This window comes from Gopherus flavomarginatus, chromosome 16, assembly GCF_025201925.1.
Source record: "Gopherus flavomarginatus isolate rGopFla2 chromosome 16, rGopFla2.mat.asm, whole genome shotgun sequence".
Classification (NCBI taxonomy): domain Eukaryota; kingdom Metazoa; phylum Chordata; order Testudines; family Testudinidae; genus Gopherus; species Gopherus flavomarginatus.
In genome coordinates this window covers 23,320,595-23,332,747 of record NC_066632.1, presented here as the reverse complement: position 1 = coordinate 23,332,747, position 12,153 = coordinate 23,320,595, and the positions used below count along the sequence as shown (strand labels likewise).

Genomic DNA, 12,153 nt, shown 5'->3' with positions numbered 1-12,153 from the left:
GCCTAGTGTAGGGCACTCTTATTTCTAGAACACTTATTCTGGAGCACGGAGTTCTTCGGGAATAGCCATTGTGCTTTAAATTCATAGTTAGTACCCATTACGCCTCTGGCATTTAGGACAGCGACGAAGTTCCACCACTCCTGTCTGTTTCTGGCACGTCTTTCAGTGGTTCCCCAGCTGTGCCCCAGGTTTTTCGGCTCAGCTTCCACAGCTCTTTGCCATGTTTTCAGGTGGCCTCGTTTTCTCTTGCCTTCAGGTGTCCCTCTTATTGCTATTCGGGTGGTGGAATCCATTTCTATCCAAAGTACATCGGCAATCCATCTCCAAAGCCTCCTGGTAATGATGCCATATCTGCTTGGCTGTACTGTGCAAATAGGTCTCGGTTTGGGCTTGTTCTGGGCCAAAAGATACAAAGGCTTTTTTCCTGAGGCAGGTTGTATGGAATGAAGACAGACTGGACATGTCATACGTTATCATGCCCCAGCATTCTGCACTGTAGTGTTGAAAGTACACACCTCTGATAAATCTTGAGTTTGGTTTTGTCATTGTATTTTGATGATTTCCAGATTGTATTTAAGCTCCTGAAGGTGTTCCTCGCTCTATTGATTCTGTTTATACCCATCTTAATTTAAATTTAAAATTAACTTTCAGGTGTAAACAAACTCTTACTTTCCCTTCCCTGACATTTGTCTGTCTGATCTATTTAGAATATAAACTCTTTGGAGCTGGGACTGTCTCTTATTATGGGTTTGTCTACACAGAAAAATAATCCAGAATAAGAAAGCATGTGAATTTAAAGTAGATTAACTATTCCTTGTTAACTCTGTGTGGACACCATTATTCTGGAATAAGAGTGCCTTGTCTCAAATTAGTTTAATCCCAGTGGATTAAACTAATTTATAGTAAGGCATTTTTATTCTGGGAATAAGAATGGAGTAACCAATTAGCAAAATTAGTCTGGAATAAGACCAGGTGTAAATAAGGTCTGAATGTTTCACACAGTGAAACCCTGCTCTCTAGGGTGACCAGATAACCCAATTTTACAGGGACAGTCCTGATATTTGGAACTTTGTCTTCTACAGGCACCTATTACCCCTGGCCTGATTTTTCACACTTGCTGTCTGGTCACTCTACTGCTCTCCCTTGGGTTTTGTAATCCCACAGGAATAGAAACAATAACAACCCGTGACAGGGCTCCCAGGAAGTCCTATAAAGAAACCAAAACCTGGACATCATAGAGCCTAAATTTATCATTTTAGCAGCACAGCTCCCAGGAATGTGCATTCAGGGGAACTCAATTGCTGCTGCACAGGGCTCTGTGGCGCTTTCCTCCCCCCACCCCCCTTCACATCTCTCCCCTCTCAGCCTCCCCCGCCCCAGCGTCTCAGCTCGCGCACGCGCAGCTCCGCCGCACGGAACCTTTCTGCCCCCGGCCAGAAAAGCGTCGGCGCTTGGTGGCCCGCCGGGCGGCTCAGCCGAAGGACCGGACAAGATGGCGGCCCCCATGAGGGAAGGGGCCGAGGGGTTGCCCGGCGGCTCCGAGCCCGGGGCGGCCCCCTACGGGAACTTCCCCAATTACTCCCGCTTCCACCCGCCCGAGGGCCGCGTCCGCCTCCTGCCGCCGGCGCTGCTGGGCCGGCTCTTCCCCGCGGGGCCCTCCCCGCTGCTGGGGCTGGACGTCGGCTGCAACTCGGGGGTAAGCGGCCGCGCGGGGCTCGGGGAGGGGACACTCGGGTCACGGTAACATGGGAAGGGGGCCGGGATAGCCTGGGGGGCAGTGAACGGGGGTAGCACAGAGGTGGGGGGGCTGTGCCCAGGGGGTTAACATGGGGGGGGTGGAGCTCGGGGAAGCATGGGGGGCAGTGGAGTGGGGGTCCCATGGAGATGGGGGGGCAGTGCCCAGGGGGTTAACATGGGGGGGAGGAGCTGGGGGAAGCATGGGGGGCAGTGGAGTGGGGGTCCCATGGAGATGGGGGGGCAGTGCCCAGGGGGTTAACATGGGGGGGGAAGAGCGGGGGGAAGCATGGGGGCAGTGGACTGGAGGTAGCATGGAGGTGTGGGGGCAGTGCCCAGGGGGTTAACATGGGGGGGGGAAGAGCGGGGGGAAGCATGGGGGGCAGTGGAGTGAGGGTCCCATGGAGATGGGGGGAGGCAGTGCCCAGAGGGTTAACATGGGGGAGGGAAGAGCTGGGGGAAGCATGAGGGGCAGTGAACGGGGGCAGTGCCCAGGGGGTTAACATGGGGGAGGGAAGAGCTGGGAGAAGCATGGGGGGCAGTGGAGTGGGGGTCCCATGGAGATGGGAGGGCAGTGCCCAGAGGGTTAACATGGGGGAGGAAAGAGCTGGGGGAAGCATGGGGGGCAGTGGACTGGGAGTAGCATGGAGATGGGGGGTGGGGGAGTATGGTGGGGCCGTGCCCAGAGGGTTAACATGGGGGAGGGAAGAGCTGGGTGAAATATGGGCAGCATTGGACTGGGGGTAGCATCAGATGGGGGGACAGTGTCCAGGGGGTGTACATAGGGGACGGAAGACCTGCGGGTAACATGGGGAAGGGGCAGTGGATGGGACTAGCATGGCAGAGGGGAAGATCCTGGGGTAGCATTAGGGTTGCCAAGCCTCCCGGATTGGCCAGGAGTCTTCCAGTGTCGGCCTTGATATCGGTGGCTACTGAAACCAATCCAGGAGATTTTAACAGGACAAAATCCGGTCAGCGGTGCAGCAGGGCTGAGGCAGGCTCCCTACCTGCCTGACTCTGCCTGGCTCCTGGAAGCAGCCGCCAGGTCCGGTTCCTAGGTGCAGGGCATGCCAGGGGTTCTCTGCATGGAGCCCCTCCACCCCCACCCCAAGCACTGACTCTGCAGCTACCATTGGCCGGGAACCACTGGAATCTAGTTTTGCAAATCTAGTTTTCCTTTCTTTTGCCCTAATGCCTGAAAGTTGAAACAAAAATGTTTTGGGATGAAATGAAATGACAGCTCTAGTCCTGATCACTTGTGGTTATTTTAAAATCTCATGGTAATTTTCATAAAGTTGGTGTTTTGGCAGTATTTCAAGGCTCCTACCTACATTCTATTTCTCTAAATTCCCCCTGTATTTTACCTGGAATATTATGTATTTGATGTATGTTTTTGCTGTGAACTGTATGTAGATGTGGTGCATTCTACTCCAGAAGTGGCTGTTTCTTTAGTGTATAGAGAAACGATCCAGTGTGTGAATTGGACAGGACTTTAAAAATGGCTTCTGCAGATTAAGAGGACTTTATTATACTGAGAACTATATTTAAAAAATGCATTTGAGTGAAAGTACTGCTTTGCATTCTGCTTTGGATTCATTTGTGTTGTTATTTGTTATGGTGGTTCTTAATCTCCTTGCATTATCTGAGTGATTCTAGACCTCATTTCAAATGAACTTTCATGAGATCAACTAAACATCCGGTCATTAGGCCACAGTGTCTAAAATGGGAGTTCTCAACTTTTCTTTCTGATACCTCTGACGTGCTATAAAAACTCCATGGCCCACCTGTGCTGCCACAACTGTTTTTCTGCATATAAAAGCCAGAGCGAGCCGTGGTGGGTAGCAAGCAGGGCAATTACATCGGGTCCCATGCCTCAGGGGCCCCTGTAAAGCTAAGTTGCTCAGGTTTTGGCTTCAGTCCCAGGTGGCAGGGCTCAGAGCTCCAGGCTTCAGCACCGTGCCGCATGGCTTTAGCTTTCTGCCCTGGGCCCCAGCAGGTCTAACACCAGCCCTGCATGGTGGACCCCCTGAAACCTGCTTGGGGTCAGGCCTGGACCCCTGGTTGAGAACTGCTGGTCTAAAATACAGAAGCCAAAGAGAAAATGTTTGACCACTAGAGGGCACTGTATCCCTACGTAACCTAATACTCTTTTTACTTGCACAGAGATAAACACAGCTGTGTTTATTCCTTGGTATCATGTCATTTGGGAATTTCACCAGCAGCTTTGATGGTAGGAGACACATTTTCCTATTCAATGGAACAGCCTGAAAAAGGAAATGGAAGGGAAAGCCCTGACAGTACCTCTTACGGCTTTATAAATATTTTCCCATGAGTAATTTGGAGGACGAAGTGCATTATTATCAATATGGCCTTCTAAATCCTCTATTCAGGTTATTAGAGTCCTCTGAGGCTGCGTGATCCTGATTATCACTTTAATGCCTCTAAAAGGGGGATAACACATAGGGAGGTCGTGAGGCTTGGATAATGAACATCTTTGAAAGCCCTTAGAGATCTTCAAAGAGAAAGTGCAGTGACTTTTATTTTGTCCTGGTTCCAGAAAGGATGAATCCATCAATGGGTTGCCCTACTCTGCTGGACATTGAAACCTCAAGAAAAATCTGAGACCTGATCCTTGTATCTCAGTGGGCCCATATATCTTGGTGATACGTTACTGAGCATGCTGAATGAATCCATGCTGTTTTTCCTTCTGCAGGAGCTAAGCGTTGCTCTCTACAGACACCTCCTTGGTCTACAGGAGAACGAGGCCAGCCGTGATCAGCCTGTGGTTGGGAAGATCCTGAACCTCCTGTGCTGCGACATCGACGCAGGACTGATCGAGAGAGCTCAGCGATGCAGTCCCTTTCCTGGCTCCATCTCCTATGCCACCCTGGATGTCATGGATGCTAGTGCCCGGGAGTTGTTCTTGAGCTCCTATCTGAGCAGGTTCAGCCGTTCCACCTTTGACATCTGCTTTTGTATGTCAGTGACCATGTGGATCCACCTGAACCACGGGGATGATGGCCTGGTGGAGTTCTTATCCTACCTTTCGTCTCGGTGCAACTACCTGCTTATTGAACCCCAGCCGTGGAAGTGTTACAGAGCAGCCGCCCGGCGCCTCCGGAAGCTGGGTAGGAATGATTTTGACCACTTCCGCTCTCTGGCCATCAATGGGGACATGGCAGAGAGGATAACCCAGATTTTAACTGAGGATGGTGGCATGGAACTGGTGTGCTGCTTTGGTAGCACAAGCTGGGACAGGAGTCTCTTGCTTTTTAAATCAAACAGATTGACTCAAAAGCAACTGTGAGAAAGGGGAGTCCTGTGCCCAGGGACGGGGGAAGGGGGGAGTCATGGTCTGAGCATAGAACTGGGAGCCAGGAGCTTCTGAATCTGCATCTCAGATCTCACACTGATTCCTCTCACCTCCCTCTGCCTCAGTTTCTCCTTCTGCAGAATGAGGATGATAATTGTGACCTATCTCTTGGAGTGCTCGGGTAAAGTGCGTTTGAAGATCAAGTGCCATATAAGTTCTTTGTACATACACAAGTTATTTCATGGAAAGACGGTGCATTTACCTTTCCCCGGGGATTCTCCGGGGAACAAGAATACACTTCCATTTATCACCTATGAGAATCTGTTTCTTCCCTCAGATAATATTTTTTATAGTTCTGTTTTTATGACTGCGCTTCCTAGCAGTTTGTAAGTGATAGCTGATGGGCAGTTCTAAAGGGGTGTGGATTTGGCTAGCCTTAAGAGCTGCCCAAACAGTATCAAGGCATCTTTGCTGCCATGTGTCTCATAAACAAACTTCAGCAGTCTGCCAAAATGTGTGGACTTTGATCGTCCCATGGAGTGAAGTTTTTGTGGGGCATGTATCCATATAATACAAACAAAAGTGAGAGCTGTTTGACAAATAAACTATTTTTTATTTTTAATTAAACATGCATTTTATTTTTTCTCGTCAACTTTCTACTCAACCATTGAGTCTATCCAGTTACATTTTAGGAATCAAGGGTTCTGCTAATTGAATTTATAGTACAATTGCATAATAAAAGCAATGCCTTTGCCTGTATATCTGTATATTAGTCATAGGAAAATAATACTTCATGAAATCAGGGGGCTTGGTTGTAATACCTTCTTTTAAATTTAATGGGGAAAAAACTATTTTCAGGTAAGGCGACTGTAATCAAATTTAAAAAAGCCTTAAAATGTGGGAAATACACAGTTAAGGAATTGTCAAATTTCTTTATATATAATCTTTTTAGCAATTTCCTTTTTTCTTACATTTTCTTTAACGATACTAATGATTTTCAACATATTTCCGATCTTATATCTACTTACTGTTCTTCTATGTATAATAAAGATAATTAGTAAGATTTGCATGTATTCTGAAAAAACTGATTAAAGGTACCTTGTGGTATAGTTATAATTTGCATACTTCAAAAACTTTAGGTAGGTGTAAGTTTGTAAGATACTCCAGTTACATGTCCCACTGTTTTCTTACAATACATCTCCAGGTTTCACTCCAACTATTCTGTATGTTATTAGTATCATTAAAGGCAATATACAGATATAAACATTGAAAGGGAAAATTGACTTCAGTGACACAATCTTCTCCTAGGAGGAGGAGTTCTCTTACTAACCTTTCATGCAGTTGGGCAGAATGCCAGAGATTACATATCTATATGATACTAGCTTTTCTGCTCCCCCCTTATGGGAGCTTTCTAAGTGACAGTATAATTGTGTGTAGTGCTTGAGGAAACAATAAAGAAACCCCTAATGAGCTTAAATTTTAAACCAACTCCTGTACAGCCAGCCAGAGAGTTCTAAAGGCAAAGGGTGAGTGAAACTAGCTGTTGAAATCTCTGAATAATTATTGGCAAACAAAGGTATATTTCCTTTTGTGATCCCTGCCCATCCAGGTCATCAAAGTCCTCATGGCTAGTGTTCAAAGGTGTCAATCAATTGCTGTCACTCATAATAGTTTAAATTGTTGCTTTCAGACATACAAATTTGTTCAAAGAAGTAAAGTAATAGTAATTGACTGTTATAAAACCTCCTTTCACCCAGCAATCGTTCTGCTGTAAGGGCTCACTAGATCGTCTGGTTTGACCTTCTGTATGTCACAGGCCATGAACGCCCTCTGGCACTTGTACGCTAAACCCAACAATTGAAATGAGATGAAAATATTACAGCCCCCAGGAGACTGGATTAGATCATTATGTGCCACAGGCAGAGAGTAGGAGGGACCGCAGTGCACCAATACTTGAGTCCCCTGCAATGGCAGGGAATTGATTACATAAGATATACCCAGATAATCCTGGGAAGTGACCCACACGCTGCAGAGGAAGGTGAAATCCCCCAAGCTTGCTGCCAATCTGACCTGGGGGAAAATTCCTTCCCATACCAATGTATGGCAATCAGTTAGACACTGTGCAGGTCCAACCAGCCAAGCAGCTGAGAGAGGATGTTTGGTGCCACCTCAGAGCCCTGACTCACCCCGCCCAATATCCCATATCCAGCCATGGCCATCCCTGATGCTTCAGAAGAAGGTGGTTTTAAAAGCTTTCCCAGAATACAGTGTATTAGAGGTGGGGGCAGGAACTATCCCTTCCTGACCCCTGCCAGTGTCTGGCTGAAACTCTGAACCATGAGCTTTAGGAATACAATACCTAAATCAGAAGTAAGCCCTGCGCTCTACCATCACAAGCAACCCCCACGTACAATTACAATTGTAAATTTGTGGCTGCTGTGTAAAAGCTACGGTATTTGCTCAAACAATGAGGAATCCATGTGGCACCTTAGAGATGAACACATTTATTTGGGCAGAAACTTCTGTGGGCTAAAACCCACTTCATCAGATGCAAAGAGTGAAAAAACAGTAAGCAGAATATTTATATTCTAGCACATGAAAAGATGGGAGTTGCCTTACCAAGTGGGAGCGGTGGGGGGGTCAATGCTAACAAGCCAATTCATTTAAGTCGGAAGTTGCCTATTCTCAGCAATTTACGAGAGGGGGGTGAATACTAAGGGAGGGAAAATTACTTTTGTAGTGCTAACCAGGCCCACGCAATCAAGTCAGCTCATTTCCAACAGTTGATGAGACGGTGTGAGTATCAGCAGAGGGAAAATTACCTTTTGTAGTGGCCCATCCTCTCCCAGTCTTTATTCAGGCCTAATTTGATGGTGTCCAGTTTGCAAATTAATTCCAGTTCTGCAGTTTCTCGTTGAAGTAGCAGGAAAATATTTTAATCCAAGTAACTGGTCGGTAGTGGTATGGATTTTCAGTCTCCAAAGACTTAACTTCCTTTACCCCTTGCCCTATGGGGAAGTCAGCTGGGCAGAGTGGTTGGATTGTGAGCCCCAGAAGGCTTGTTTTATTCTAGGTTGCTAGATCTTCCACCTTTCAGCATGGAATAAACAAGTTTCCACATCTCATGATTATGAATCTTGTTGCAACAGATTTTAAAACTTGGACTGTGTTAGCTATTGATGGTGAGAAAATGAATCTGCCATCGATTTCGCTAAAGAGCCAACCCATCCCTCAATCTCTGCGCCGTAGATTTTTCTGTAGCGCCTATCACCTGGGTAATTAAGGGCATATCTCTGTGTGCAATGTGCCAGAGGCATGGCCAGACTGGTCCAGCTGCGCTGTTGCCGTGCGTGTGGTGAAGATGCTCTAGGCCGAGTGACAGAAGCTAAGTCGGCGGGAGGAGCTCTCCTGTGCACACTGGTGCTTACGCTGGCCTCTTTTACTTGGTGTGGGGGGTGGAATGTTCACACCCCTGAATGACATACATTTTGCTGACATGGTAGTGTAGACATGGCCTCAGAGTCTGACCTACTGCCCCTTGCGGTTGATGGAAAAGCTCCCACAGCCTTCAGCGTTTGTGAATCCGGGACTCTCCCCACAAGACCACAAAATCTCTCTCCTGGCGACTAAGCCTACCCTTTTACACCCTACTTATCTATTGCTGTGATCTAAATTGTCCAGTTGGTGGCGCTGATGCACCACAGAATCCCGGCTCTTGGAAATCTGTATCGTTCAGTATTTGCTGCTGCTTTTTTCTCCAAATGTTTCTCTCTCTAAACCTTTCAGATCAGACAGATTCAAGGTTCACATTAAAACGGCAGGAGGGGGGAAGCAGGGCTGCCCAGGGAGGGGCAAGTGGGGCAATTTGCCCCAGGCCCTGCAGGGGCCCCTATTAGAATATAATATTCTATAGTATTGCAACTTTTTTTATGGAAGGGGTCCCCAAAAGTGCTTTGCCTTGGAGTGAATCCTCTGGGTGGCCCTGGGGGGAAGCAGCTTCCTCCTCTGCAGCAGAGCTCATCCGCTCTGCTTCCTGGTTACTGCTGTAACTCCTCCCCTGTCCCTCCAGGGGATTATTTGTATTCTTGTCCCACCAAGAAACTTTTGAAGAGCAATGCGCCAAGATGGCGGCAGGAATTAGCCAAACTGTCTAGCTGGGGACATTTGCCCTCTACCCCTCTGAAGAGACCCCTGGCCCATGCTATTTCCCATCTCCTCTGTGATTCCTCACCCTCCCTACCTGGTTTCATTCCCTTTGTGGATTACACAATACAAACCGTGGGTTTAGGTGGATTCACAGAGCCCACACCAGTGTGAATCGGGAGTAAGTCCTGTTGCATTCAATGGCATTAACTCTGGATTTACATCAGTGGGGCTTAGATCAGAATCTGATCCAGTACAGTTTGAATGTAGGGGCTGCTCAGAAATGTTGGTCTACACACATACATACAAATCTTATTCACAGAAACATGTGCACAGAAGAGCAGGACCAATGCTCATAGCTTGGTCACAGCTGGAGATGGGTGAGATCTTTGGACCAAAACTGCCCCCCCGACCCCCCAGCAGATTTGCAGAAGTATCCATTTTGCCCAATTGTTTCTTTAAAAAACAAACATCAGAGAAAGTCAAAATGTTTGGTTTTGACAGATTCCAAATGAAACATTTTGATTTTGGGGGGATTCAAGGTGAGTTTTCATTTTGAAATTTCCTTTCATTTTATTTGTAAAAATTCAAAACCACTAACACATGCTCAAAATGAAAGTGACACAATCCTGTAGGAACATGTCCATGTAGGGGGAAAAAAAAATTGAGGAAAAAAATTGAAGAAAAGCCTTTCAGAATTTTCTTTTGGGGGGAAATTTTGAAATTCTTTGGTTTTGTTCTGACTTGGCACAACCTAGACCTCCCCAACTGCAACTTGATACCATTGCTCCTTATTCTGTCATCTGCCACCACTGAGAACAGTCTGGATCCATCCTCGTTGGAGCCCCCTTTCAGGTAGTTGAAGGCTGCTATCAAATCCCCCCTCACTCTTCTCTTCTGCAGACTAAACAATCCCAGTTCCCTCAGCCTCTCCTCGTAAGTCATGTGCCCCAACCCCCCAATCATTTTTGTTGTCCCAGCTAGATAGGAAAAGGGGGCTTAGGTGTCCCAGTATGTAAAGGGGGAGGTTGCTAAAGGAAAAGGCTGAGAACTGTGGCACGAGACCATGCTTCTTTCTGTACCCATCTCCTTGTAATTTAGAGCAGTGGGAGGGGGGTAGGTAAGACATGAGTGGCCATGGGACAGCTGGGTTTGTAGTGTTGCAGAGTTGCATCATGCTCACTAGTTTAACAGTAATAGCTGCTAGTCTAAGATCCAGTCATGATGATGAGTCCAACCCCTATGTGTCAAACTGGATCAGACATAGCTACTGTCCTGCCAAATGGGGCAAACTAAATGACTGTTGAGAGGTCAGTGGCAAGCTATGCAAGTGTCTTAGCCCAGCTGGAAAGAGGAATATTGTGACTGAAATAGAAAGAAACCTGGGAATCTTCTGGCCTTGTGTTTAGAGCCAGTTGGAATTTTTTTTTTAATGCAGAAAATTTTGACCCTTTTAGTTGAAAAACTAGAAAGCCACCCATGTTTGGCCGAAAACTGACCAAAAAAATCAATTTGGGGGCAGGAGGGATGAAAACTGACAATTTTGGGATGAAACCTGCTGATTTTCCATCATGCATTTTCATTTTTCAGATTGAACATTGTTAGGAACGGGGACACTTCTCATGAACGTTTTTCTTTCCGTTGGGGAAAAAAAATGTTTTGACAGACAATTTCCAGCCAGCCCTAATTACGACCCTAGTTTAACTCTTGAGCTGCAGTCACTATCCAAGCTCTCTCCTGCGGCCAACCTTCACAACCTTGGAAAGTACCTGGCATCCCCTTGGAGCCTGATTTTTAGAGGTGACAATCTCCTGTTGCGTTGGCGTCAGCTGAGTGCTTGGGGAAGTCAAGCCCCCTACTGGCTGATCCAAGCGTCATCTCAGGAAACTGCCCCTACAACTACCGATGTGATGGATTGGACTGAGATTGGATAGGACAGAAGCTTTCCAAGCCATTATGCGTATGAGAAGAAGGATAGTCCAGAGGTTTGATCCCCAAACACAGTCAATTCCCTGCTCCAACATGGGCTTCCTGAGTGATCTTGGCAAAGTCACTCGGCCTCTCTGTTTGTCAGTTCTCCAGCTGTACAATAGGAATAACCCTTCCCTACCTCACAGCTGGGCTGTGTGGGTGACTACGTTAAAGATTGGGCAACGGGAGCTGTCTGAATACCGAAGACAGATAGATACGATCTGGAGGAGCTGCTTGTTCCCTGTCCATCATTCACTTCCGGTTGGTTTCTCAGCTAGCTCCCATGATCCCTGTGTAGACAGAACTCAGCCAATCTGGATTTCTGATCATCTTGTTCGCTGGCTTTCTCTGAAACAACTGGGTGAGCTCAGCATTGAGCTTGAAAATAAGAGCTGCTCAGTCACAGAAACGTGGTGCTGGAAGGGACTTGGAGAGGCAGGATCAAATAAATCTAGGTCATCTCTGGCCGGGGTTTGTCCAGCCAGTCCTTAAAAACCTCCAGTGATGGGGATTCTGGTCACCTCCAGTGTCATGGGTGTTGGGTAGGTTCCCCCTGAAGAAAGAAGTCCAAAGACCCTGGGTTCTAGGGACTCTGATTACCCTTTAATTAACGACTGGATCAGTAGCAGCACCATTGAAGTGGAATTACCCAGCATAAATGAGAACAGAATGAGGTGCTGGGAGCCCAGGCAGGGAACAAGGGTTGATGCAGGAACCTGGTTGATTAGGAGACAAATTCCTCACCCAGACATGGGGCAGGGGGAGAGGTGTGGACAGCAACCTGGGGAAGAGTGCAAAGGAGTGGCAGGCCGGCTTTGTAGGCTCAAGGGTTGGGAGCCAGGGCTGGTTTGGTTTGGACTAGGGACTTCTGTCTGCTGGAGAGTTAGAGCTGAACTTGTCGAAGAGCAGAGGTGGGAGGGAAAGTGATTTTAGTACGGAAATCAGAGCAGGCAAGTTGTCGATCACCCAGTAACAGCTACTCCCCCCTCTCT

The 12,153-nt window shown here is 47.3% G+C and overlaps 1 protein-coding gene across 1 annotated transcript; it reads left to right on the top strand.

Annotated features, from left to right (window-relative positions):
• Nucleotides 1–1,482: 1,482 nt before the first annotated feature.
• Nucleotides 1,483–5,055, top strand: BCDIN3D (BCDIN3 domain containing RNA methyltransferase). The gene is made up of 2 exons (XM_050925354.1): nt 1,483–1,696; nt 4,448–5,055. Exons 1-2 carry the CDS (start codon nt 1,493–1,495, stop codon nt 5,039–5,041), a joined length of 798 nt encoding a protein of 265 aa, XP_050781311.1. The 5' UTR covers nt 1,483–1,492; the 3' UTR covers nt 5,042–5,055.
• Nucleotides 5,056–12,153: the final 7,098 nt, after the last annotated feature.

Excerpts from the sequence above, each read along its gene's own strand:
- BCDIN3D (XM_050925354.1), top strand. The coding sequence starts at position 1,493 with ATGGCGGCCCCCATGAGGGAAGGGGCCGAGGGGTTGCCCGGCGGCTCC. Across the intron at positions 1,697-4,447 it reads ACGTCGGCTGCAACTCGGGG|GAGCTAAGCGTTGCTCTCTA; the intron begins GTAAGCGGCCGC and ends TTCCTTCTGCAG.